Source organism: Nerophis ophidion, linkage group LG09 (assembly GCF_033978795.1).
Source record: "Nerophis ophidion isolate RoL-2023_Sa linkage group LG09, RoL_Noph_v1.0, whole genome shotgun sequence".
In the NCBI taxonomy this organism is placed as follows: Eukaryota; Metazoa; Chordata; class Actinopteri; order Syngnathiformes; family Syngnathidae; genus Nerophis; species Nerophis ophidion.
Window position 1 is genome coordinate 62,591,500 of NC_084619.1, and position 23,657 is coordinate 62,615,156.

General features: G+C 40.0%; 2 protein-coding genes across 10 annotated transcripts in view; one reads left to right on the forward strand and one right to left on the reverse strand.

Annotated features, from left to right (window-relative positions):
* Nucleotides 1-5,741, forward strand: part of LOC133559608 (echinoderm microtubule-associated protein-like 6) — a 59,354-nt gene extending 53,613 nt beyond the window's left edge. For both annotated transcript variants that reach the window (XM_061911515.1, XM_061911516.1), the window contains exons 43-44: nucleotides 5,232-5,332; nucleotides 5,398-5,741. In XM_061911515.1, the coding sequence (XP_061767499.1) occupies nucleotides 5,232-5,332; nucleotides 5,398-5,431 (135 nt within the window). In that variant the 3' untranslated portion in view covers nucleotides 5,432-5,741. The remainder of the gene's footprint in view (nucleotides 1-5,231; nucleotides 5,333-5,397) is intronic.
* Nucleotides 5,742-7,519: 1,778 nt separating this feature from the next.
* The window catches only part of rtn4a (reticulon 4a), a 40,523-nt gene continuing 24,385 nt past the window's right edge, over nucleotides 7,520-23,657 (reverse strand). For 6 of the 8 annotated variants that reach the window (XM_061911517.1, XM_061911520.1, XM_061911519.1 and 3 more), the window contains 6 exons: nucleotides 12,973-13,180; nucleotides 12,766-12,904; nucleotides 8,584-8,653; nucleotides 8,392-8,438; nucleotides 8,268-8,326; nucleotides 7,520-8,188 (listed from right to left, as the gene is read on the reverse strand). In XM_061911517.1, the coding sequence (XP_061767501.1) occupies nucleotides 8,146-8,188; nucleotides 8,268-8,326; nucleotides 8,392-8,438; nucleotides 8,584-8,653; nucleotides 12,766-12,904; nucleotides 12,973-13,180 (566 nt within the window). In that variant the 3' untranslated portion in view covers nucleotides 7,520-8,145. Of the gene's footprint in view, nucleotides 8,189-8,267; nucleotides 8,327-8,391; nucleotides 8,439-8,583; nucleotides 8,654-12,765; nucleotides 12,905-12,972; nucleotides 13,181-18,843; nucleotides 18,993-23,657 lie in introns of those variants that run through there. The other 2 variants (XM_061911518.1, XM_061911523.1) reach the window with 2 other exon arrangements.

Below are 23,657 nucleotides of genomic sequence, written 5' to 3' on the forward strand. Positions count from 1 at the left end.
GGCAATGAAGTTTAAGGATATGAAAGGTGGCAACAAAGTTTGAGTATGAAAGGTGGCAACAAAGTTTGTGGGTAGGAAAGTTGGCAACGAAGTTTGTGGGTATGAAAGATGGCAACAAAGTTTGTGGGTTTGAAAGATGGCAACAAAGTTTGTGGGTATGAAAGGTGGCAACAAAGTTTGCGGGTATGGAAGGTGGCAACTAAGTTTATCTGTATGAAAGATGGCAACAAAGTTTGTGGGTATGAAAGGTGGCAACCAAGTTTGTGGGTATGAAAGATAGCAACAAAGTTTGCATACGAAGGGTGGCAACAAAGTTTGCGGGCATGAACGGAGGTAACAAAGTTTAAGGATATGAAAGATTGCAACAAAGTTTGCGTGTATGAAAACAATTTTGTCGGTATGAAAGGTGGCAACAAAGTTTGCAGGTATGAAAGGTGGCAACATGGCAAGATGGCGGCGCCCGGACGGGCTGCGACACTGCGGTGCTCTTGCTAAAGATGGAACATTTGGCGGAAATGCCGGACAGTTCTGCAGACTTCATGGCTGGCTCGCATCGTGGTCACTCCGTGATCACGTACGACCGCCAGACACTTCTGGATATGGACATATCGGGCCGTTTTGGACTGATAGACGCGGGCGTGCTAAACATGCTAACTAGCATGGGGATACGTCGGCGGCTACATCCAGCGGCCTGTGAAGCAGGGGAGTCTAGTAGCAGCGGGGGCCGTCTACGGAGCAGACGCCAGCGGTGTGATCGGAAACGCGGATGTCGAGCGGGGCTAAAAACAAAGCAGAAGGCTAATCCCCACAGAACACCACTTTCCTCCATCCCGAAGACGGATTTAGATGGAAAATGCGAGACTACTGGTCTGGGTAAGGAGTCAGTTAAATTAGAACAAGTTTTTTCTGCTTTGAGTGTTTCAGAGTTGGACATGTGTTTTACTGAGGTGGCTAACTATGATGCGTGCAGTTTATCAAAGCAACAAACAAACAATCGGAAAATCCCCGTTACTGAGGTGGCTAACTATGATACGTGCAGTTTATCAAAGCAACAATCAAACAATTGGAACATTCCCGTCGTATCAATTCCTAGATATGGTCGTAATTATACTGAATGCACTGGGCATAATAAACACAACATTATTAATATTGCTACTACGGATAATTTGATCAAAAATTCCCTAACACAGCCCACTACCTATAATGTAGGTTTTTTAAACATAAGATCATTGTCTCCCAAAACGTTGTTAGTTAATGATATTATCAGAGACAACAATCTTAACGTCATCGGTCTCAGTGAAACCTGGCTTAAACCAAACGACTTTTTTGCGCTAAATGAGGCATGTCCTCCTAACTTTACACATGCGCATATTGCCCGTCCGCTTAAAAGGGGTGGGGGGGTCGCACTAATATACAACGAAAACTTTAACCTTAGTCCTAACATAAATAATAAATATAAATCGTTTGAGGTGCTTACTATGAGGTCTGTCACACCGCTGCCTCTACACCTGGCTGTTATCTACCGCCCCCCAGGGCCCTATTCGGACTTTATCAATGAATTCTCAGAGTTCGTTGCTGATCTAGTGACACACGCCGATAATATAATCATAATGGGGGACTTTAATATCCATATGAATACCCCATCGGACCCACCGTGCGTAGCACTCCAGACTGTAATTGATAGCTGTGGTCTCACACAAATAATAAATGAACCCACGCATCGCAACGGTAATACGATAGACCTAGTGCTTGTCAGGGGCATCACCGCTTCCAAAGTTACGATACTCCCGTATACTAAAGTATTGTCCGATCATTACCTTATAAAATTCGAGGTTCAGACGCATGTTCGTCAAACTAATAATAATAATAACTGCTATAGCAGCCGCAACATTAATACGGCCACAACGACAACTCTTGCTGACCTACTGCCCTCGGTAATGGCACCATTCCCAAAGTATGTGGGCTCTATTGATAACCTCACTAACAACTTTAACGACGCCCTGCGCGAAACCATTGATAACATAGCACCGCTAAAGTTAAAAAAGGCTCCAAAAAAGCGCACCCCGTGGTTTACAGAAGAAACTAGAGCTCAGAAATTATTATGCAGAAAGCTGGAACGCAAATGGCGCACGACTAAACTTGAGGTGCACCATCAAGCATGGAGTGATGGTTTAATAACTTATAAACGCATGCTTACCTTAGCTAAAGCTAATTATTACTCAAATCTCATCCACCGTAATAAAAACGATCCTAAATTTTTGTTTAGTACGGTAGCATCGCTAACCCAACAAGGGACTCCTTCCAGTAGCTCCACCCACTCAGCTGATGACTTTATGCAATTCTTTAGTAAGAAAATTGAAGTCATTAGAAAGGAGATTAAAGACAATGCGTCCCAGCTACAACGGGGTTCTATTAACACTGACACGATGGTATATACGGCGGATACTGCCCTCCAAAATAGTTTCTCTCGTTTTGAGGAAATAACATTAGAGGAATTGTTACAACGTGTAAATGGAATAAAACAAACAACATGTTTACTTGACCCTCTTCCTGGGAAACTGATCAAGGAGCTCTTTGTATTATTAGGTCCATCAGTGCTAAATATTATAAACTTATCACTTTCCTCGGGCACTGTTCCCCTAGCATTCAAAAAAGCGGTTATTCATCCTCTTCTTAAAAGACCTAACCTCGATCCTGACCTCATGGTAAACTACCGACCGGTGTCTCACCTTCCCTTTATTTCAAAAATCCTCGAAAAAATTGTTGCGGAGCAGTTAAATGAACACTTAGCGTCTAACAATCTATGTGAAACCTTTCAATCCGGTTTCAGGGCAAATCACTCGACGGAGACAGCCCTCGCAAAAATGACTAATGATCTATTGCTAACGATGGATTCTGATGCGTCATCTATGTTGCTGCTCCTCGATCTTAGCGCTGCTTTCGATACCGTCGATCATAATATTTTATTAGAACGTATCAAAACACGAATCGGTATGTCAGACTTAGCCCTGTCTTGGTTTAACTCTTATCTTACTGATAGGATGCAGTGTGTCTCCCATAACAATGTGACCTCGGACTACGTTAAGGTAACGTGTGGAGTTCCCCAGGGTTCGGTCCTTGGCCCAGCACTCTTCAGCATCTACATGCTGCCGCTAGGTGACATCATACGCAAATACGGTGTTAGCTTTCACTGTTATGCTGATGACACCCAACTCTACATGCCCCTAAAGCTGACCAACACGCCGGATTGTAGTCAGCTGGAGGCGTGTCTTAATGAAATTAAACAATGGATGTCCGCTAACTTTTTGCAACTCAACGCCAAAAAAACGGAAATGCTGATTATCGGTCCTGCTAGACACCGAACTCTATTTAATAATACAACTCTAACATTTGACAACCAAACAATTAAACAAGGCGACACGGTAAAGAATCTGGGTATTATCTTCGACCCAACTCTCTCCTTTGAGGCACACATTAAAAGCGTTACTAAAACGGCCTTCTTTCATCTCCGTAATATCGCTAAAATTCGCTCCATTCTGTCCACTAAAGACGCTGAGATCATTATCCATGCGTTTGTTACGTCTCGCCTCGACTACTGTAACGTATTATTTTCGGGTCTCCCCATGTCTAGCATTAAAAGATTACAGTTGGTACAAAATGCGGCTGCTAGACTTTTGACAAGAACAAGAAAGTTTGATCATATTACGCCTGTACTGGCTCACCTGCACTGGCTTCCTGTGCACTTAAGATGTGACTTTAAGGTTTTACTACTTACGTATAAAATACTACACGGTCTAGCTCCATCCTATCTTGCCGATTGTATTGTACCATATGTCCCGGCAAGAAATCTGCGTTCAAAGGACTCCGGCTTGTTAGTGATTCCCAAAGCCCAAAAAAAGTCTGCGGGCTATAGAGCGTTTTCCGTTCGGGCTCCAGTACTCTGGAATGCCCTCCCGGTAACAGTTCGAGATGCCACCTCAGTAGAAGCATTTAAGTCTCACCTCAAAACTCATTTGTATACTGTAGCCTTTAAATAGACTCCCTTTTTAGACCAGTTGATCTGCTGTTTCTTTTCTTTTTCTTCTATGTCCCACTCTCCCCTGTGGAGGGGGTCCGGTCCGATCCGGTGGCCATGTACTGCTTGCCTGTGTATCGGCTGGGGACATCTCTGCGCTGCTGATCCGCCTCGACATCTCTGCGCTGCTGATCCGCCTCCGCTTGGGATGGTTTCCTGCTGGCTCCGCTGTGAACGGGACTCTCGCTGCTGAGTTGGACCCGCTTTGGACTGGACTCTTGCGACTGTGTTGGATCCATTGTGGATTGAACTTTCACAGTATCATGTTAGACCCGCTCGACATCCATTGCTTTCCTCCTCTCTAAGGTTCTCATAGTCATTATTGTCACCGACGTCCCACTGGGTCATTATTGTCACCGATGTCCCACTGGGTGTGAGTTTTCCTTGCCCTTATGTGGGCCTACCGAGGATGTCGTGGTGGTTTGTGCAGCCCTTTGAGACACTAGTGATTTAGGGCTATATAAGTAAACATTGATTGATGATTGAACAAAGTTTATATGTATGAAAGGTGGCAACAAAGTTTGTGGGTATGAAAGGTGGCAACAAAGTTTATGTGTATGAAAGGTGGCAACAAAGTTTGTGGGTATGAAAGGTGGCAACAAAGTTTATGTGTATGAAAGGTGGCAACAAAGTTTATATGTATGAAAGGTGGCAACAAAGTTTGTGGGTATGAAAGGTGGCAACAAAGTTTATGTGTATGAAAGGTGGCAACGAAGTTTGAGTATGAAAGGTGGCAACAAAGTTTGTGGGTAAGAAAGGTGGCAACAAAGTGTGTGGGTATAAAAACAAGTTTGTGGGTTTGAAAGATGGCAACAAAGTTTGCGGGTATGAAAGGTGACAAAAAAGTTTGTGTATGAAAGGTGGCAACAAAGTTTGCGAGTATGAAACATGGTAACCAAGTTTGTGGGTATGAAAGATAGCAACAAAGTTTGCATTCGAAAGGTGGCAGTGAAGTTTAAGGATATGAAAGGTGGCAACAAAGTTTGCGTACAAAAGGTGGCAAAAAAGTTTGTGTATGAAAGGTGGCAGCAAAGTCTATGTGTATGAAAGGTGGCAACAGAGTTTGTGGGCATGAAAGGTGGCAAGAAAGTTTATTAAGATTCTGAAATGTGGCAAGAAAGGGAAGGTTGTCAGTGATGTGATGTCGCCCCCACAGGCCAAACACAAGCGTTACACGGGACACTCGCCTCACGTCACCAACGTGCGCTTCTCCCGCGGCGACAGTCACGTGATCAGCACAGGTGCAGACGACTGCAGGTAAATGTCGCCTCCTGCTGGCCGCAAAGGTTCATGACGTGTTGAAGACTTCCTTCTCCTCGCAGTGTGTTTGTGTGGAAATGCCTGCTGACCTTTTGACCCGAGGACCCTCACGTCAAACACTCCATCTTCAGCAGGAAGTCGTGGAAGAACGTCACAACTTTTTTTCATTTTCTGCATCTTTTAAAGCCTTTTTTTTTTTTAAACCACATCTTCATGGAGACATTTTTGAAACATGATTTAAGTGCCTTTCTGGACATTTCTACTTGTGTGTTTTGGTATTTTGTCTGCTGGGTGCTACTCTGACAATGTTGCTTCACCCCCAAAACACAACGCGTGTGTGTGTGTGTGTGCAGGTAAAAGGTCAAAGAATAAACTGCTCTCAGATCAGATGTGACAAATAAAATACATTATGTCTTCTGCTTGTCTCGCGTTGAAACAGTTCTTTAGTGTACCTAATATATTGGGTGTGCCTAACAGTTGACCTGAAAAAAGAAAATGACTATGTACTTTTGAATAAGTGGAAGGCTGCGATAAAATGTGACGGACCACTTTGAATAATGTGGTAGACCACAACAATAAATAATGGGATAGACCACGTTGAACGTGGCAGGCCACGATAAATGTATTTTTGGGCCTGTACACTTGGTACTTTCCACCTAGTCATGTTAAACCCAAGGCTTATTTAATCCGTCGCATTGTTTTTAATGTGGCCCATCAAGTCATTTAACGTGTTTGGTTACGTCTTTTTTTAAAGAGGCCTGCCACTTATTCAACATTGTTTGTCACATTATTTATTGTTGTGGCCTGCACCATTATTCAACGTGGTCTGTCGCATTATTTATTGTGGTGACCTGCCACTTATTCAATATGGTTTGTCACATTTATCGTGGCCTTCCACTTATTCAACATGGTCTGTCACATTTAATGTGGCCAGCCACTTATTCAATGTGGTCTGTCACATTTATTGTGGCCAGCCACTTATTCAATGTGGTCTGTCACATTTATTGTGGCCTGCCACTTATTAAACATAGTCCTGCCACATTATTCAATGTGGTCTGTCACATTTATCGTGGCCTGCCACTTATTAAACATAGTCCTGCCACATTATTCAATGTGGTCTGTCACATTTATCGTGGCCTGCCACTTATTAAACAAAGTCCTGCCACATTATTCAACGTGGTCTGTCACATTTATCGTGGCCTGCCACTTATTAAACAAAGTCCTGCCACATTATTCAACGTGGTCTGTCACATTCAATGTGGCCTGCCACATTATCCAATGTGGTCTGTCACAATTATTGTGTCCTGTCACATTATTGAACGTGGTCTGTCACATTATGGAATGTGGCCTGCCACATTCTTCAACAGGGTCTGTGGCCTGCCACATTCTTCAACAGGGTCTATCACATTTATTGTGGCCTGCCACTTATTCAATGTGGCCTGTCATATTTATTGTGGCCTGCCACATTATTCAACATGGTCCGTCAAAATTATTGTGGGCTGTCACATTATTTTGGCCTGCCACGTTATTCAATGTGGTCTGTCACATTTATGGCCTGCCACGTTATTCAACGTGGTTTGTCACATTATTCAAACTGGCCTGCCACGTTATTCAATGTGGTCTGTCACATTTATGGCCTGCCACGTTATTCAACGTGGTTTGTCACATTATTCAATCTGGCCTGCCACGTTAATATGGTCTTTCACATTTATTTTGGCCTGCTACATTATTCAATGTGGTCTGTTGAATTACTTTTTGTCGTGGTCTGCCACATTATTGAATGTGGTCTGTCACATTTATCGTGGCCTGCCAAATTATTCAATATGGTCTGTTACATTATTATGGCCTGCCAAATTATTCAATATGGTCTGTCACATTTATCCTGGCCTGCCAAATTATTCAACATGGTCTGTCACATTTATTGTGGCCTGCCAAATTATTCAATATGGTCTGTCACATTATTGTGGCCTGCCAAATTATTCAACATGGTCCGTCACATTTATCATGGCCTGCCAAATTATTCAATAGGGTCTGTCACATTTATAGTGGACTGCCACATTATTCAATGTGGTCTGTCACATCATTAATTGTGGCCCTTTGAAAAAAATAAAGTTAGAAAGCCCTGCAGGAGGTGTATTTGATTTTGTGGCGGGCTAGCGTGAAGGAGAGAAGAGGGGGCGGGACTTAGTTGTTCTAGAAGCTTTATTGAAGTGTTTACACGTCACAATGCATTCCACAAACACGGAGCTTTATCATCACAATTGAAGAATGAAGTCAGCACAAAAGTCAACTTGCATCGGGACAAATGTTGGAAGTTGAGAAAGAGACAAAACGTTGCTTTCTTCCTCCTCCAAATATTATTTTGCTCACTTTAACGAGGATGAAGGTAAAGGCGACAAGGTTCCGTCACTACACAGCGGCCATGTCACCACCACGACGACGACGTGTATTCTGTCCGGCTAAAGTTTCCTAGGTGATTCTAGCGAGTTGCTCAGAAGCGCTAAAAAATGTACAACCGGCCACAAGCCCCGCCCCCTGCCCCGCCCACCAGCCACAGAGCTCCCTCAGGAAAAAGCAGGATGGCGTCTTCCGTTTGTATCGACTAAATAAAAAAGTGACTTGGCAGCTGTTTAAAAAAAAAAAGCGGGAAAGAACACGTGACTTCCCACAATGCAGCGGGGTGGGGGTGGCGTGTGTTTATCGCATCAGAAAACAACATTTCTGAAAAGGGAAAAAAAAGGTGTTTTTTTTTATTATTTGACAAAGAAATGTTTGAGGGCGGCCCCTCCCCCAACCTTGGCTCCGCCTCTTCACTCGGCTTTGCGCTTCATTCCAGGGACTTTGGCCTGGATCCTGCGAGATAAAGAGGACAGGAGTGTTTTGACGTGTGCCACAAGGATCTGTACCTTGCCCTCGGTCTTCATGCGCTCACTTTTCCACCACGTCTTTCATCTGCTTGTTGACCAGCGCCACGTAGTGGTCGATCTGAGCCTGAAACGCAACAAAAGGCACACTTAGCGTGCTGGGGTGCGGGGGAGGAAGGGGGCGGGGCTAACCTGGTGCTTCTCGTAGATGATGGGACAGCTGAAGGCGGCGACCACACCTGAGGAACAAGACGCAACCGTCACAAGACTACAAAGCTAGGCAAGTAGCGAGGATCTGCATCTGGCCCTGGGACCAGACTAGCTTTGGAGCTAAAACTTGGGCATTCACAACAATTCCAGGACTAAATAGTCCAGGGGTCTCACCCAGGATGACCAGCGTGAGTCCGTTGAAGAAGGCGCCCACGTAGGTCAGGATCCACATGAACACTGCAAACTGCAACAACAAGTATTACACACCTGTTGGCCCCGCCCACATTGTCCAAATATACACTCACCTGTCCCCATTACACTTTTATGTATTTAGGTTTGAAGCACAAATGGATCAAGTTTAGGGAGACGTGGACATAGTTGGTTTAGTTATGATTATTAACCTTAATTACTAGATAATAATATGTGTGTTGCTAACTTCATGTTTGTAGCACAAACAATTGGGACAAATTTTAAAGGGGAACATTATCACCAGACCTATGCAAGCGTCAATATATACCTTGATGGTGCAGAAAAGAGACCATATATTTTTTTAAGCTATTTCCGAACTCTAGATGGGTGAATTTTGGCGAATTAAACGCCTTTCTGTTTATCGCTCTTTTGGCAATGATGTCAGAACGTGACGTCACCGAGGTAATACAGCCGCCATTTTCATTTTCAAAACATTACAAACACCGGGTCTCAGCTCTTGTATTTTCCGTGTTTCCGACTATTTTTGGGAACTTTGGAGACATCATGCCTCGTCGGTGTGTTGTCGGAGGGTGTAACAACACTAACAGGGAGGGATTCAAGTTGCACCACTGGCAAGAAATCTGCCGCCAGACCCCCATTGAATGTGCCAGAGTGTCTCCACATTTTACCGGCGATGACAGACATGACACAGAGATGTATGGATAACCTGCAGATGCATTTGCAACGATAAATTCAACGAAATCACAAAGGTGAGTTTTGTTGATGTTGACTTACGTGCTAATCAGACATATTGATTGATTTGGTTGCGGTGTGACTGCCAGCTAATCGATGCTAACATGCTACGCTAATCAATGCTAACATGCTATTTACCGGCAGTGCTAAAGCAGACATGGCACAGAGATGTATGGATAACTTGCAGATGCATTTCCAACTATATTACGTTTACTTCCACCCACATTTAATGCGAAAAAAACACTTACCAATCGATGGATTTAAGTTGCTCCAGTGTCACGAGATGCGAAAGTCTTGATCGTTTGGTCCGCACATTTTACCGGCGATGCTAACGCAGCTATTCGGCCATGCTATGGCTATGAATAGCGCCAATAGCTATTCGCTCAATAGCTTCAGTTTCTTCTTCAATACTTTCATACTCCAACCATCCGTTTCAATACACGCGTAATCTGTTGAATCGCTTAAGTCGCTGAAATCCGAGTCTGAATTTGAGCTAATGTCGCTATATCTTGCTGTGGTATTCGCCGTTGTTTGTTTGCATTGGCAGCACTGTATGATGTCACAGGGAAATGGATAGTCGCATCGCAAATAGCGAAAATCAAGCACTATAAAGCTTTTTTTAGGGATATTCGGGGACCGGTAAAATTTTGAAAAAAACTTCAAAAAATACAACAAGCCACTAGGAACTGATTTTTATTGTTTTTAACCCTTTAGAAATTGTGATAATGTTCCCCTTTAAGGAGATGTAGCCATAGTTGGTCTAGTTATAATTAATAACACATTAATTACAAGTTGATAATACATTATTAACTTTAAAATGTTTGTAGCACAAACAAATGGTACAAGTTTAGGAAGATGTGGACATATTTGTCTAGTTATGATTAAAAACACATTAATTACATGTTAACATGAGTATTACTAACTTCATGTTCGTAGCACAAACAAATGGGTCAAGTTTAGGGAGATGTGGACATAGTTGATGTAGTTATGATTAATAACATTAATTACATGTCAATAATACATTATTAATTCTAAAATATTTTTTGCACAAAAAAGGGACAAGTTTAAAAAGATTTGGACGTAGTTTGGTCTAGTTATGATTAATAATACATTAATTACATGTTAGTAAAAATATGTTACTAACTTAAAAATATTTGGAGCACAAACAAACAGGTTAAGTTTAGGGAGAAGTGGACATAGTTGGTGTGGTTATAATTAATAACATTAATTACATGTTAATAACATAAATATTGCTAACTTCATGTTTGTAGCACAAAAAAAATAGGTCAAGGTTGGTGACATGTGAACATAATTGGTCTAGTTATGATTAATAACACATTAATTACATGTTAATACATCATTAAAACTTTAAAATTTTTGTTGCACAAAAATGGGACATGTTTAGGGAGAAGTGTTATGTTTAATAACATTAATTACATGTTAATACATTATTAACTTTAAAATGTCTGTTGCACAAACAAATGGGACAAGTTTAGGGGGATGTGGACATAGTAGGTCTAGTTATGATTAATAACACATTAATTACATGTTAATAATAAGTGTTACTTTATAATGTTTGTAGCAAAAATGATTGGAAGAACTTTAGGGAGATTTGGACATAGTTGGGTCTAGTTATTATTAATAACATTAATTATATTTTAGTAAAAATACATTACCAACTTAAAAATATTTGCAGCACTAATTATTGGCACAAGTTGAGGGAGAAGTGGACATAGTTGGTGTAGTTATGATTAATACCATGAATTACATGTTAACATAAGTATTACTAACTTAATGATTGCAGCACAAACAAATGGCTCATGTTTAGGGAGACATGGACATATTTCTCTAGTTATGATTAACAACACATTGATTAAATGTTAATAATACAATATTAACTTTAAAATGTTTTTTGCACAAAAATGGGACAAGTTTAGGAAGATTCGGATGTAGTTGGGTCTAGTTATGATTAATAATATATTAATTACATGTTAATAACAAAAGTGTTACTAACTTTAAAATGTTTGCAGCACAAATTATTGGCACAAGTTTAGGGATATTTGGACATAGTTGGGTCTAGTTATGATTAATAACACAATTACATGTTAGTAAAAACACGTTACCAACTTAAAAATATTTGCAGCACAAATTATTGGCACAGGTTTAGGGAGATTTGGCCATAGTTGGTGTAGATATGAATAATAACACGTTAATTAAATGTTAGTAAGAATACGATACTAAATTAGAAATATTTGCAGCACAAATTATTGGCACAAGTTTAGGGAGATTTGGACATAGTTGGTGTAGATATGAATAATAACACGTTAATTAAATGTTAGTAAGAATACGTTACTAACTTAGAAATATTTGCAGCACAAATTATTGGTACAAGTTTAGGGAAAAGTGGACATAGTTGGTCAAGTTATGATTAATAACACATTAATTACATGTTAGTAAAAACACGTTACCAACTTAAAAATATTTGCAGCACAAATTGGCACAAGTTTAGGTAGAAGTGGACATAGCTGGTGTAGTTATGATTATTAACACGTTAATAACATGTTAATAACATAAGTGTTATCAACTTGAACAAGTTTGTAGCACAAATTATTGGACCAAGTTTGGGGAGAAGTGGACATAGCTGGTGTAGTTATGATTATTAACACATTAATAACATGTTAATACATTTACTCACTTAAAAAAATTACATGTTAACAATACATTACTAAATTAAAATAGTTTGTAGCACAAACAAATGGGACAAGTTTAGGGAGATTTGGACATAGTTGGTCAAGTTATGATTAATAACACATTAATTACATGTTAATAACATAAGTGTTATCAACTTGAAAAAGTTTGTAGCACAAATTATTGGACCAAGTTTGGGGCGATTTGGACATAGTTGGTGTAGATAAGACTAAAAATACGTTAATTAAATGTTAGTAAGAATACGTTACTTAAAAATATTTGCAGCACAAATTATTGGCACAAGTTTAGGGAAAAGTGGACATAGTTGGGTCTAGTTATGATTAATAACATTAATTAAATGTTAGTAAAAACACGTTAACAACTTAAAAATATCTGTAGCACAAATTATTGGCACAAATTTAGGGAGAAGTGGACATAGTTGGTGTAGTTATGATCATTAACACATTGATTACATGTTATAACAATAATTACTCACTTGAAAAATTACATGTTAAGAATACATTACTAAATCAAAATAGTTTGTAGCACAAACAAATGGGACAAGTTTAGGGAGATTTGGACATAGTTGGTCGAGTTATGAATAATAACACATTATTTACATGTTAATAACACAAGTGTTATCAACTTGAAAAAGTTTGTAGCACAAATTATTGGACCAAGTTTGGGGAGAAGTGGGGCAACTTAACACAGGAGAGTCCAGCTCACCTTGATGGAGTCCACCAGGTCGTCCACCAGGAAGAGACGCCTCAGATCGCAGATGCTCTTGTTGAGCCTCTCCAGAACCAGGTCGCTGTACTTGTGGACCACATCCTGGGACAGCGCCACCTCCTGGCCCAGGTACTGCCTGTGCGGAAGGGCGGAGGTCAGTGCGTGCAACGGTGGGGGAGGGACCAGCGGGCGTGACGGACTCACTTGAATGGGTGTCCCTCGTCAGACTTCTGAATGGCCTGCAGGATGCCCTTGTATATCCTGAAGCAGATGGTGACGGAGAGCAGCGCCAGGCCGATGTAGGAGCACACGCTCACGATGCTGCAAACCGTCAGCGACAGCAGCAGCAGCAGGGCGGCGCCAAACACCACGCCGGTGGTCTTCACGTCGCGCCAGTAGAGGAGGTCCACCACTGTCACAAACGGCAAAGGTCAGTCTGGCGCAGGACTGCAATCTACTTGTGGCAGTAAGTCATTTGTTTTTATGGACGCAGTAGGAGACAAACAGTGATCAAAAACATGAAAAGCAAAAAAAAAAAAAAAAAAATGTAGGGGACTAATGAACTTTTCTTTTCTAAGAACAATCAAGACCGTTTTTAGATGTTTACATTTGCAAATATATGAACACCTAATAATATGCTTCTTAGGAATGCACCTCAATATCTATTCTATATTGTTTATTGATACATTTTTGGTTAAAAGATTTCAGGGTGTCTTCAAAGGAGAACTGCATTTTTTGCGGGTAATTTTGTCCATTTATTGTAAGACAAGAACATTTGAGTCCTTTTTATGCATTCTTACTCGTGAAAAAAGCTAGCAAAAGTCAGCTACCAATGGAGTCAATGACAGCCTCTCTAAAGCAGTGTTTTTCAGCCACTGTGCCGCGGCACACTAGTGTTCCTGTGAGAGACAATCTGGTGTGCCGTGGGAGACGATCTAATTTCACCTATTTGGGTCAAAAATATTTATAGTCTGCAAAATTATGTGTGATTGTTGAGTGTCGGTGCTGTTTAGAGCTCGAGGGAGTAACCGTGTAATACTCTTCCATATCAGTATGTGGCAGCCAGTAGTTAATTGCTTTGTAGTTAATTGACTTGTAAAAAAGGTGTCTGATGCTTAAAACAAAAATAAACAAAAGGTGAGTGCCCCTAAGAAAAGGCATTGAAGTTTAGGGAAAGCTATGCAGAACGAAACTAAAACGGAACTGGCTACCAAGTAAACAAAAACAGAATGCTGGACGACAGCATTCTGTGCGGAGCAGACGGCGTCCACAAAGTACATCCGTACATGACATGACAATCAACACCGAAATAGGAGTGCAAGAGAAGAACTAAAACACTACACACATGAAAACACCGAAAAACTTGGTGCGGCTTATATACCGGTGCGCTCTGTAGTCCGGGAAATCAATTAATTATTTAATCAATCAAAGTTTATTTATATGTCCCTAAATCACGAGTGTCTCAAAGGGCTGTACAAGCCACAACAAATTGGCATTTCAACACACTTGATAAATAACGCATTTCACAACGTGTATATATCTGCGGCTTATAGTCCAGTGCGGCCTACATATGGAACTTTTTTCTTTTTTAAATATAGCAGGTGCGGCTTGTACTGATGTGCTCTATAGTCCGGGAAATCAAGTATTTTTTTACATTTTAACACACAAACCTACTTGATAAATAAATCATTTCACAACGTGTATATATCTGCGGCTTATAGTCCAGTGCGGTCTATATATGAAACTTCTTTTTTTTTTTTTTTTTTTTTGCGGGTGCGGCTTATATACCAACTTATATACTCTTTAGTCCGGGAAATCAATTAATTGTTCAATCAATGAAAGTTTATTTAAAATCAATTAATTGTTCAATCAATGAAAGTTTATTTATACGGCCCTAAATCACAAGTATCTCAAAGGGCTGCAGAAGCCACAAAGAATTGTTAACATTTTAACACACATACCTACTTGATAAATAACTCATTTCACAACGTGTATACATCTGCGGCTAATAGTACAGTGCGGCCTATGTAAGGAACTTTTTTTTTTCTTCTGAAATGTAGTGGGTGCGGCTTATATACCGATGTGCTCTATAGTCCGGGAAATCAATTAATTGTTCAATCAATCAAAGTTTATTTATATAACTCTAAATCATAAGTGTCTCAAAGGGGCTGCACAAGCCACAACAAATCGTTAACATTTTTAAACACTTGATAAATAACTAATTTTACAACATGTATATATCTGCGGCTTATAGTCCAGAGCGGCCTTTATATGGAACTTTTTTTCTTCTTGTGAAATGTAGCGGGTGCGGCTTATATACCGGTGCGCTCTATAGTCCGGGAAATCAAGTAATTTTTAACATTTTAACACACATACCTACTTAACTCATTTCACAATGTGTATATATCTGCGGCTCATAGTCCAGTGCGGCCTATATATGGGAAAAAAAAAATTTTCCTCTGGAATGTAGCGGGGTTATATACCGGTGCGCTCTATAGTCCGGGAAATCAACTAATTTTTAACATTTTAACACACATACCTACTTGATAAATAACTCATTTCGCAATGTGTATATATCTGGGGCTTATAGTCCAGTAGGGCTTATAGTCCAGTGGGGCCTTTATAGTGGCCTATATATGGAAAAACATTTTTTCTTCTGAAATGTAGCAGGTGCAGCTTATATACCGGTGCGCTCTATAGTCTGGGAAAGCAATTAATTTTTAACATTCAACACATACCTACTTGATAAAACAAAATCAGGTTTTACGGAAGAGATTATTTCAAAGCGCTGACTTTTCTTAAGACATTAAACTACACTTGTTTTTTGTTACAAGAACAGACTATCATTAACAATATTAGTTTGATCAGTAGCCAAGAGTTTGCGGGCGGCTGAGGTTGGAACCCCGCGCAGCGACAGCTGCTCTTGTGTGAGCTTGACTTTCAGCGCAAACATTCCGGAAGGGTCAGCAAGACAACAAAAACAACAACTGATGCCTAACTTAGCTGGATTGTGTACGCCTCGGAAGGTCTAACACAGGGGTGAGCATTAGGCCGGTTGATCGCGGAGGGTGTGTCAGTCGATCACAAGCCAGGCATTAAAAAAATAAGACATAAAAATGAGCAATCATCAATCTTCACCAAGAATTCCCTTTCGTCAGTTGTTTGACATTCTCGGCACCCAAGGATCTTGTGAGATGATGCTGGCTGCTGCGAGCTCATTATTAAGAAACAAATCCCTGACAGGATGGACGGAGAGAAACACTTTTTATTTCAACAGACTCTTGGGCCGTACCTGCTGTCAAAACTCTAAAGACCGACTGCACAGTTCCTGTCTTCACCATAAAAGACCTGCTTCATCCTGCCTGTGCTAACAAATTAAGAGTCTCAGAAAGCTGGCGTGCACAAGCTAGCAAGCTACGGAGTTTGATGCCAATGTATTTCTCCCCCCCCCTCAGCGACTGCTCCCTCTCCTCTCTTGCCCACACACTCACTGACGTCACTCACCTGCTGTCACACATTAAAGGGCCACACACACATATGCTACTCTCATAACAAAGTGTTTAAAAATGATTATGCAAGTTGGATAAATGAGATGCCAAATCCAACAACTTTCATGTGGTATTGGACAGAGAGGAGGACTTTTTTTCTCCTCCATTTGAAAATGCGGACGTTATCAGCACCACTGTCTGATTCCAATCAATGCAAGTCATCAGAATCAAATACACCAACTTATATGCTTGTCTTCATGAAAGAAAGGAATCTATATATGTTAAACTTGTTAACAAAAATGTCTCTTTCATAAATAAATATAGGGATGTCCCGATACAACTTTTTCACTTCCGATACGATACCAATATTGTAGCCTTGAGTATTGGCCGATACCGATATCAATACGATACAATATAGGCACGAATCATACATATATTTATTCCTTATTTTGTTGTGTGGAATGTTAGGAAAGGCTTGATAAAGTGATGTTACTGTTACTGATGTTGGAATGTTAAAACAGAAAACAATAGTCAGCAAGAGTAGGTATAGGAAAAACTGACCCATTTATTATTAACCAATTGGTTACATAAATTTTAACCTTCAACCTAAGAGTATTACCTCAACAAATCCAATAAAAACTAAATGTTATATTTAAAGTGCAAAATAACCACTAATACCAACATAATTATACAATTGAATAGAATAAAATAAAAATAAATTAGGAAACCCTAAAAAATAACCTAAATAAATCCACAAAAAAAAAAAAAAACATTTTAAAGTGAAAACATTTCAAGTTCACTTCAGTTATTTTTTTACTGTCAGCATATGTTGGAAACAACTATGGGCAGGGACAAAAACAACAAAAACAACACAATATTGTCCACTGTCCAACTGCTCTAAGTTAAGCGTTCACAGCTCCAGTTTCACTGACTGACTGTGCCCAAAACAATGTAGTAATTACTCTTAGTCTTCACTGAAGAATAGTGTAAACACAATAAACATATCACTCTAATAACAAGAGCATAAAACAAATAGTCAGTGCTGGGGTATAGTTTTGTCTACAACGTAGTGACAGCTAGGAATAAAGTAGCGAGGTTTGAGGTGCTCCATTAAGCGTTTAAACCCGACATTACTCACAGCCGACACGGGCTGGTCATCAAGCACAATAAACTGGACTATCTTTTCTGTTATGGCCATTGCCTTTTTGCTGTCCCGTGGTAGTTTGTCACTTCTTGCAAAGGTTTCGGCCAGCGTGGGTTGCTGAAGCGAGCCAGAGGTTTGTTGCTTCGCCTTGCTGCTCTCGCGAAAATCCTCATGTTCTTTTTTGGGGTGTTTTTTCAAATGTGCGACGAGGTTGCTTGTATTGAACCTTCCCGGTTCTCTCCCTCCACGAGACACTTGCGCCTGACAAATGTTGCATTTAGCGGCAACGTCTTTGTCCGAGTTTACGTTAAAATACTTCCACACAGCCGACATCACTACACTCTGCTGCAAGCACACGTGTTGTTGTTGTGATCACGTGGGATGTGCATACTGGATCAGAGACGCTCTCCTTCGGCGGCTGGCACCAACGTTAATTAAGGGGCATTGCCGCCACCTACTGTGTTGGAGTGTGATCAAACCAGAGTCACCTATTATAGAAGAGCTGGAGTGGTAAATGGACAACTTATATCGGAGCGCTTATATCGGAGTTTTTAGATTCAGTCCGATAAAATCTGATATTCACTTTTTTGGCTAATATCTGACTGATTTCCGATATCAATATCGGATCGGGACATCCCTAAATAAATATAAATTAAAAATATGAATGAGGTAGATCTCCTCGACTTGGTCAATTGAAAAGTAGCTCGCCTGCAGAAAAAGTGTGAGCACCCCTGGTCTAACAGAAAAGCCAATCCATCCTGGATTTACATTTGCACAAGATACTGATAGCAAGATTACAAAGTGATTCATGCAGACACAAGAAGCAATGCTGTTGCCTGGCAACCGTTCTACAGACTGTCTGGGCGTCCTAATGAGGAGTTCATTTGAGACGAGGGTCCTTTAAAATGAACGCAACTTGTCATACTCGCACATCGACAGCCAAGAACAAACTAACGGTGAACTAAGACGAGCATTTTTTTTTGGGAAGGTCGCAGCTTAGCAAGGCTAATCATCAAAGCAGCCGACACGATGAAGAGGAGGAAGAAAAAGAGTAGGCGGGGCTTTGGTCCAAAAGTGTCCGCCTGGCTACATATGGTCTCAGGCGTGCTAGCATCGCCGTAGTCCGGCTAAAAATAGCCGGTGTAGCATCCCCAGCTAAAGCGGTTAGCACTTACAGTTAAATTGTACATTCGAACACTGAATAACACGTCAAACATGCTGCATGTTCACGTCCTGCTCGGTGATAAACATTAACCGCGCTAAATGACCTCCGCAGGCGACGCCGGGCGGACAATCTCACACCACCCGACCGGGAGCCGCACGCACACGGCCTCGCAAAGCAAAGCGGAGCCGCCACGACGGGGAGCAAAGTGTGGAAGTCGGCTAATTAAGAGAAGAGGCAGAGGAGGGGGAGGAAAAAAAAGAAGTGCTGATCGGACTAACCCTGTTTGGCGTCCATCTTGAAGCAGCTGCACGCTGAGGACGACCGCGCGCATGCGCACCTCGGCCCTCTCTGTGGACCAGAGCGCACGCGCGCGCACGACATTGCTACACGCGCGCGCCTCGCTAGATTCCAGAACCTTCGGTTTTTTTAGCCAAAACACATTCTACAGCAGGGGTCACCAACCTTTTTGGAACCAAGAGCTACTTCTTGGGTACTGATTAATGCGAAGGGCTACCAGTTTGATACACACTTAAATAAATTACCAGAAATAGCCAATTTGCTCAATTTACCTTTAATAGATAAATGTATTTATATATAAAAAAAATGGGTATTTCTGTCCGTCATTCTGTCATACATTTTTTTTCCTTTTACGGAAGGTTTTTTGTAGAGAATGATGAAAAAACACTTAATTGAACGTTTTAAAAGAGGAGAAAACACGAAAAAAATTAAAATAAAATTTTGAAACATAGTTTATCTTCAATTTCGACTCTTTAAAGTTCAAAATTCAACCGAAAAAAATTAGCAAATTCGAATCTTTTTGAAAGAATTAAAAAAAAAGAATTTAGGGAACATCATTAATATTTTTAGAATTTTGATGACATGTTTTAAATAGGTTAATATCCAATCTGCATAATATATAACAAATTGGACCAAGCTATATTTCTAACAAAGACAAATCATTATTTCTTCTAGATTTTCCAGAACAAAAATTCAAATTCAAAAGACTTTGAAATAAGATTTAAATTTGATTCTACAGATTTTCTAGATTTGCCAGAATTTTTGGGGGGGAATTTTAATCATAATAAGTTTGAAGAAATATTTCACAAATATTCTTCGTCGAAAAAACAGAATCTAAAATGAAGAATTAAATTAAAATATATTTATTATACTTTACAATAAAAAACAAATACTTGAACATTGATTTAAATTGTCAGGAAAGAAGAGGAAAAAGGTAGAAAGGTATATGTTAAAAAATCCTAGAATCATTTTTAAGGTTGTATTTTTTCTCTAAAATCGTCTTTCTGAAAGTAATAATAAGCAAAGTAAAAAAATAAATGAATTTATTTAAACAAGTGAAGACCAAGTCTTTAAAATATTTTCTTGGATTTTCAAATCCTATTTAAATTTTGTCTCTCTTAGAATTAAAAATGTCGAGCAAAGCGAGACCAGCTCGCTAGTAAATAAATACAATTTAAAAAATAGAGGCAGCTCACTGGTAAGTGCTGCTATTTAAGCTATTTGTAGAACAGACCAGCGGGTGACTCATCTGGTCCTTACGGGCTACCTGGTGCCCGCGGGCGCCACGTTGGTGGCCCCTCTTCTACACTTTAGCTCCATCAAAACACGATCGAGACAACGGTAGTCACGTCATATCTCGTGGTATTTGAGCCACTCCATAAACATGTTATTTTATTGTTTTAAATTTTTACATAGCAAGTACGTTTTTTTTTTTATTATCATAAAATATTTACAACCATGAGTATGATTTAATAACAAATTACATCGATTCTAGAACCTTCCGTCATTTCAGCCAAACACATTCGACACTTTGGCTCCATCAAAACACGATGGAGACAATGGTAGTCACGTCATATCTCGTGGTATTTGAGCCACTCCATTAACATGTTATTTTATTGTTTTAAATGTTTACATAGCAAGTACGTTTTTTTCTTTTTTTAATTATCATAAAAGATTTACAATCATGAGTATGATTTAATAACAAATTACATCAAAGCTAAGGCATTTTTGTACCACGGAAGGTTAATTAAAATTACATTTGTTGTTTCTAGCAGAAATAATGTATTTTTTTTAATTGAAGAAAATGTATTTTGTTTTACTTTCCAATTGTTTAATTGAAAACCTTTGGTTTTTTTACTTGCACATCATTTTCAATTGAAGAAAATGTTTGTTTTACTTGCGAATTTGATTTTAATTGAAGAAATTTGTTTTACTTGCAAATCATTTTTAATTGAAGAAAATTGTTTTTTTTACTTGCGAATTTGATTATTATTGAAGAAAATTGTTTTACTTGCACAAATGTTTTTTTTTTACAAGATAATACTTTTTTTAATTAAATAAAATGAAAAGGGACAAGCGGTATAAAATTAATGGATGGATGTTTTTTATTTGAAAAAAAATGTTTTGTTAGTTGCAAATCATTTTTTAATTGAAGAAAATATTTTTTATCCATCCATCCATTTCCCTCCGCTTATCAGAGGCCGGGTTGCGGGGGCAGCAGCCTAAGCAGAGAAGCCCAGACTTCCCTATCCCCAGCCACTTCGTCCAGCTCCTCCCGGGGGATCCCCAGGCGTTCCCAGGCCAGCCGGGAGACAAAGTCTTCCCAACGTGTCCTGGGTCTTCCCCTTGGCCTCCTGGCAGTCAGACATGCCCCAAACATCTCCTTAAGGAGGCGTTCGGGTGGCATCCTGAGCAGATGCCCAAACCACATCATCTGGCTCCTCTCCATGTGGAGGAGCAGCGGCTATATATAATGTATTTTTTTTACTTGAAGAAAATGTTTGCTTTTAATTGAAGACAATTGTTTTTTTAATTGCATTTTCTCAAGCTGAAATAATGTATTTCCAATTATTATAACTGAGAATTGATCTCCAACCAAGTAACGGCACAATTAACGCACACATCATTCACACTAGAATAATAACCATCATTGCGTGTGTGAGAAGGTGCACCAGACAGAGAGGATTATGAATGAAAACAAGTCAGGAAAGGATGAAGACGTCGCTGCAAGGATCCATATAAGGACTTCCAAGCGCTCCATGAACATCAAGGTGCATGCTGGGAGTCACACAATACAGCCATGTGAACCACGCCATACAATCATCTCTACATTTCCTGTTATAGGTTTTGTTCGTTCATAGACGTCATGTGACACTGGATGCTTGTGAAGTGTGCAGACTCACAAAGACCGCAGTCAGGTCTCTGAGGACACGTGACCGCCTCGACCTTTTCACGCTAACGAGTGTAACCAATCAAAATTTAACAGACACACAATCAGTGCGTTGATCCGGGAATGAATACTTGCATCATCACTACACAGTGTACTTCTTTCCAATCCGGAGTGTGTACTGCCGTGGGGATGGGCGATAAAACATATCAATATACAAACCCCGTTTCTGTATGAGTTGGGAAACTGTGTTAGATGTAAATATAAACAGAATACAATGATTTGCAAATCATTTTCAACCCATATTCAGTTGAATATGCTACAAAGACAACATATTTGATGTTCAAACTGAAACATTTTTTTTTTGCAAATAATCATTAACTTTAGAATTTGATGCCAGCAACACGTGACAAAGAAGTTGGGAAAGGTGGCAATAAATACTGATAAAGTTGAGGAATGCTCATCAAACACTTATATGGAACATCCCACAGGTGTGCAGGCTAATTGGGAACAGTTGGGTGCCATGATTGGGTATAAAAGCAGCTTCCATGAAATGCTAAGTAATTCACAAACAAGGATGGGGTGAGGGTCACCACTTTGTAAGCAAATTGTCGAAAAGTTTTAGAACAACATTTCTCAACGAGTTATTGCAAGGAATTTAGGGATTTTACCATCTACGGTCCGTAAAATCATCACAAAGTTCTGAGAATCTGGAGAAATCACTGCACGTAAGCGATGATATTACGAACTTTTGATCCCTCAGGCGTTACTACATCAAAAACCGACATCTGTGTGTAAAGGATATCACCACATGGGCTCAGGAACACTTCATAAAACCACTGTCAGTAACTACAGTTGGTCGCTACATTTGTAAGTGCAAGTTAAAATTACTATGTAAAGCCAAACCCATTGATCAACTATATTGTGAAACGCCACCGGTTTGGCTGGGCCCGAGCTCACCTAAGACGGACTGATGCAAAGTGGAAAGGTGTTCTGTGGTCTGACAAGTCCAAATTTCAAATTATATTTAGAAACAGAGGACGTGGTGTCCTCCAGAACAAAGACGAAAATAACCATTCGGATTGTTATACACGCAAAGTTCAAAAGCCAGCATCTGTGATGGTATGGGGGTGTATTAGTGCCCAAGGCATGGGTAACTTACACATCTGTGAAGGTGCCATTAATAATGAAAGGTCCATACAGGTTTTGGAGCAACATGTGTTGTCATCCAAGCAACGTTATCATGGACGCCCCTGCTTATTTCAGCAAGACAAGTGTTACAACAGCGTGGCTTCGTAAAAAAAAGAGTGCAGGTACTTTCTTGGCCCGCCTGCAGTCCAGACTTGTCTTCCATCGAAAATGTGTGGCGCATTATGAAGCGTAAAATACGACAGCGGAGACCCCGGACCTTTGAACGACTGAAGCTCTACATAAAACAAGAATGGGAAAGAATTTGTTTCCTCAGTTCCCAAACGTTTGAGTGTTGTTAAAAGAAAAGGTGATGTAACAGTGGTGAACATGCCCTTTCCCAACTACTTTGTCACATGTTGCAGCCATGAAATTCTAAGTTAATTATTATTTGCAAAAAAAAATAAAGTTTATGAGTTTGATCATCAAATATTTTGTCTTTGTAGTGCATTCAATTGAATATGGGTTGAAAAGGATTTGCAAATCATTGTATTCTGTATATATTTACATCCAACACAATTTCCCAACTCATATGGAAACGGGGTTTGTATATCATGACGGACACGTAAGTGATATCAATTAAAAAGGTTTGATTAGTTTTTAATTGTTTGTTGTTGCATTGTTGTTGGCCTAGTAGACAGCTGCATAATTTCCGGCATTCCACTGGAGTTTTTGGTTTTAGATGCTGGAATAAGTTTGTTGTCTTGCCGCCTTCGCAGC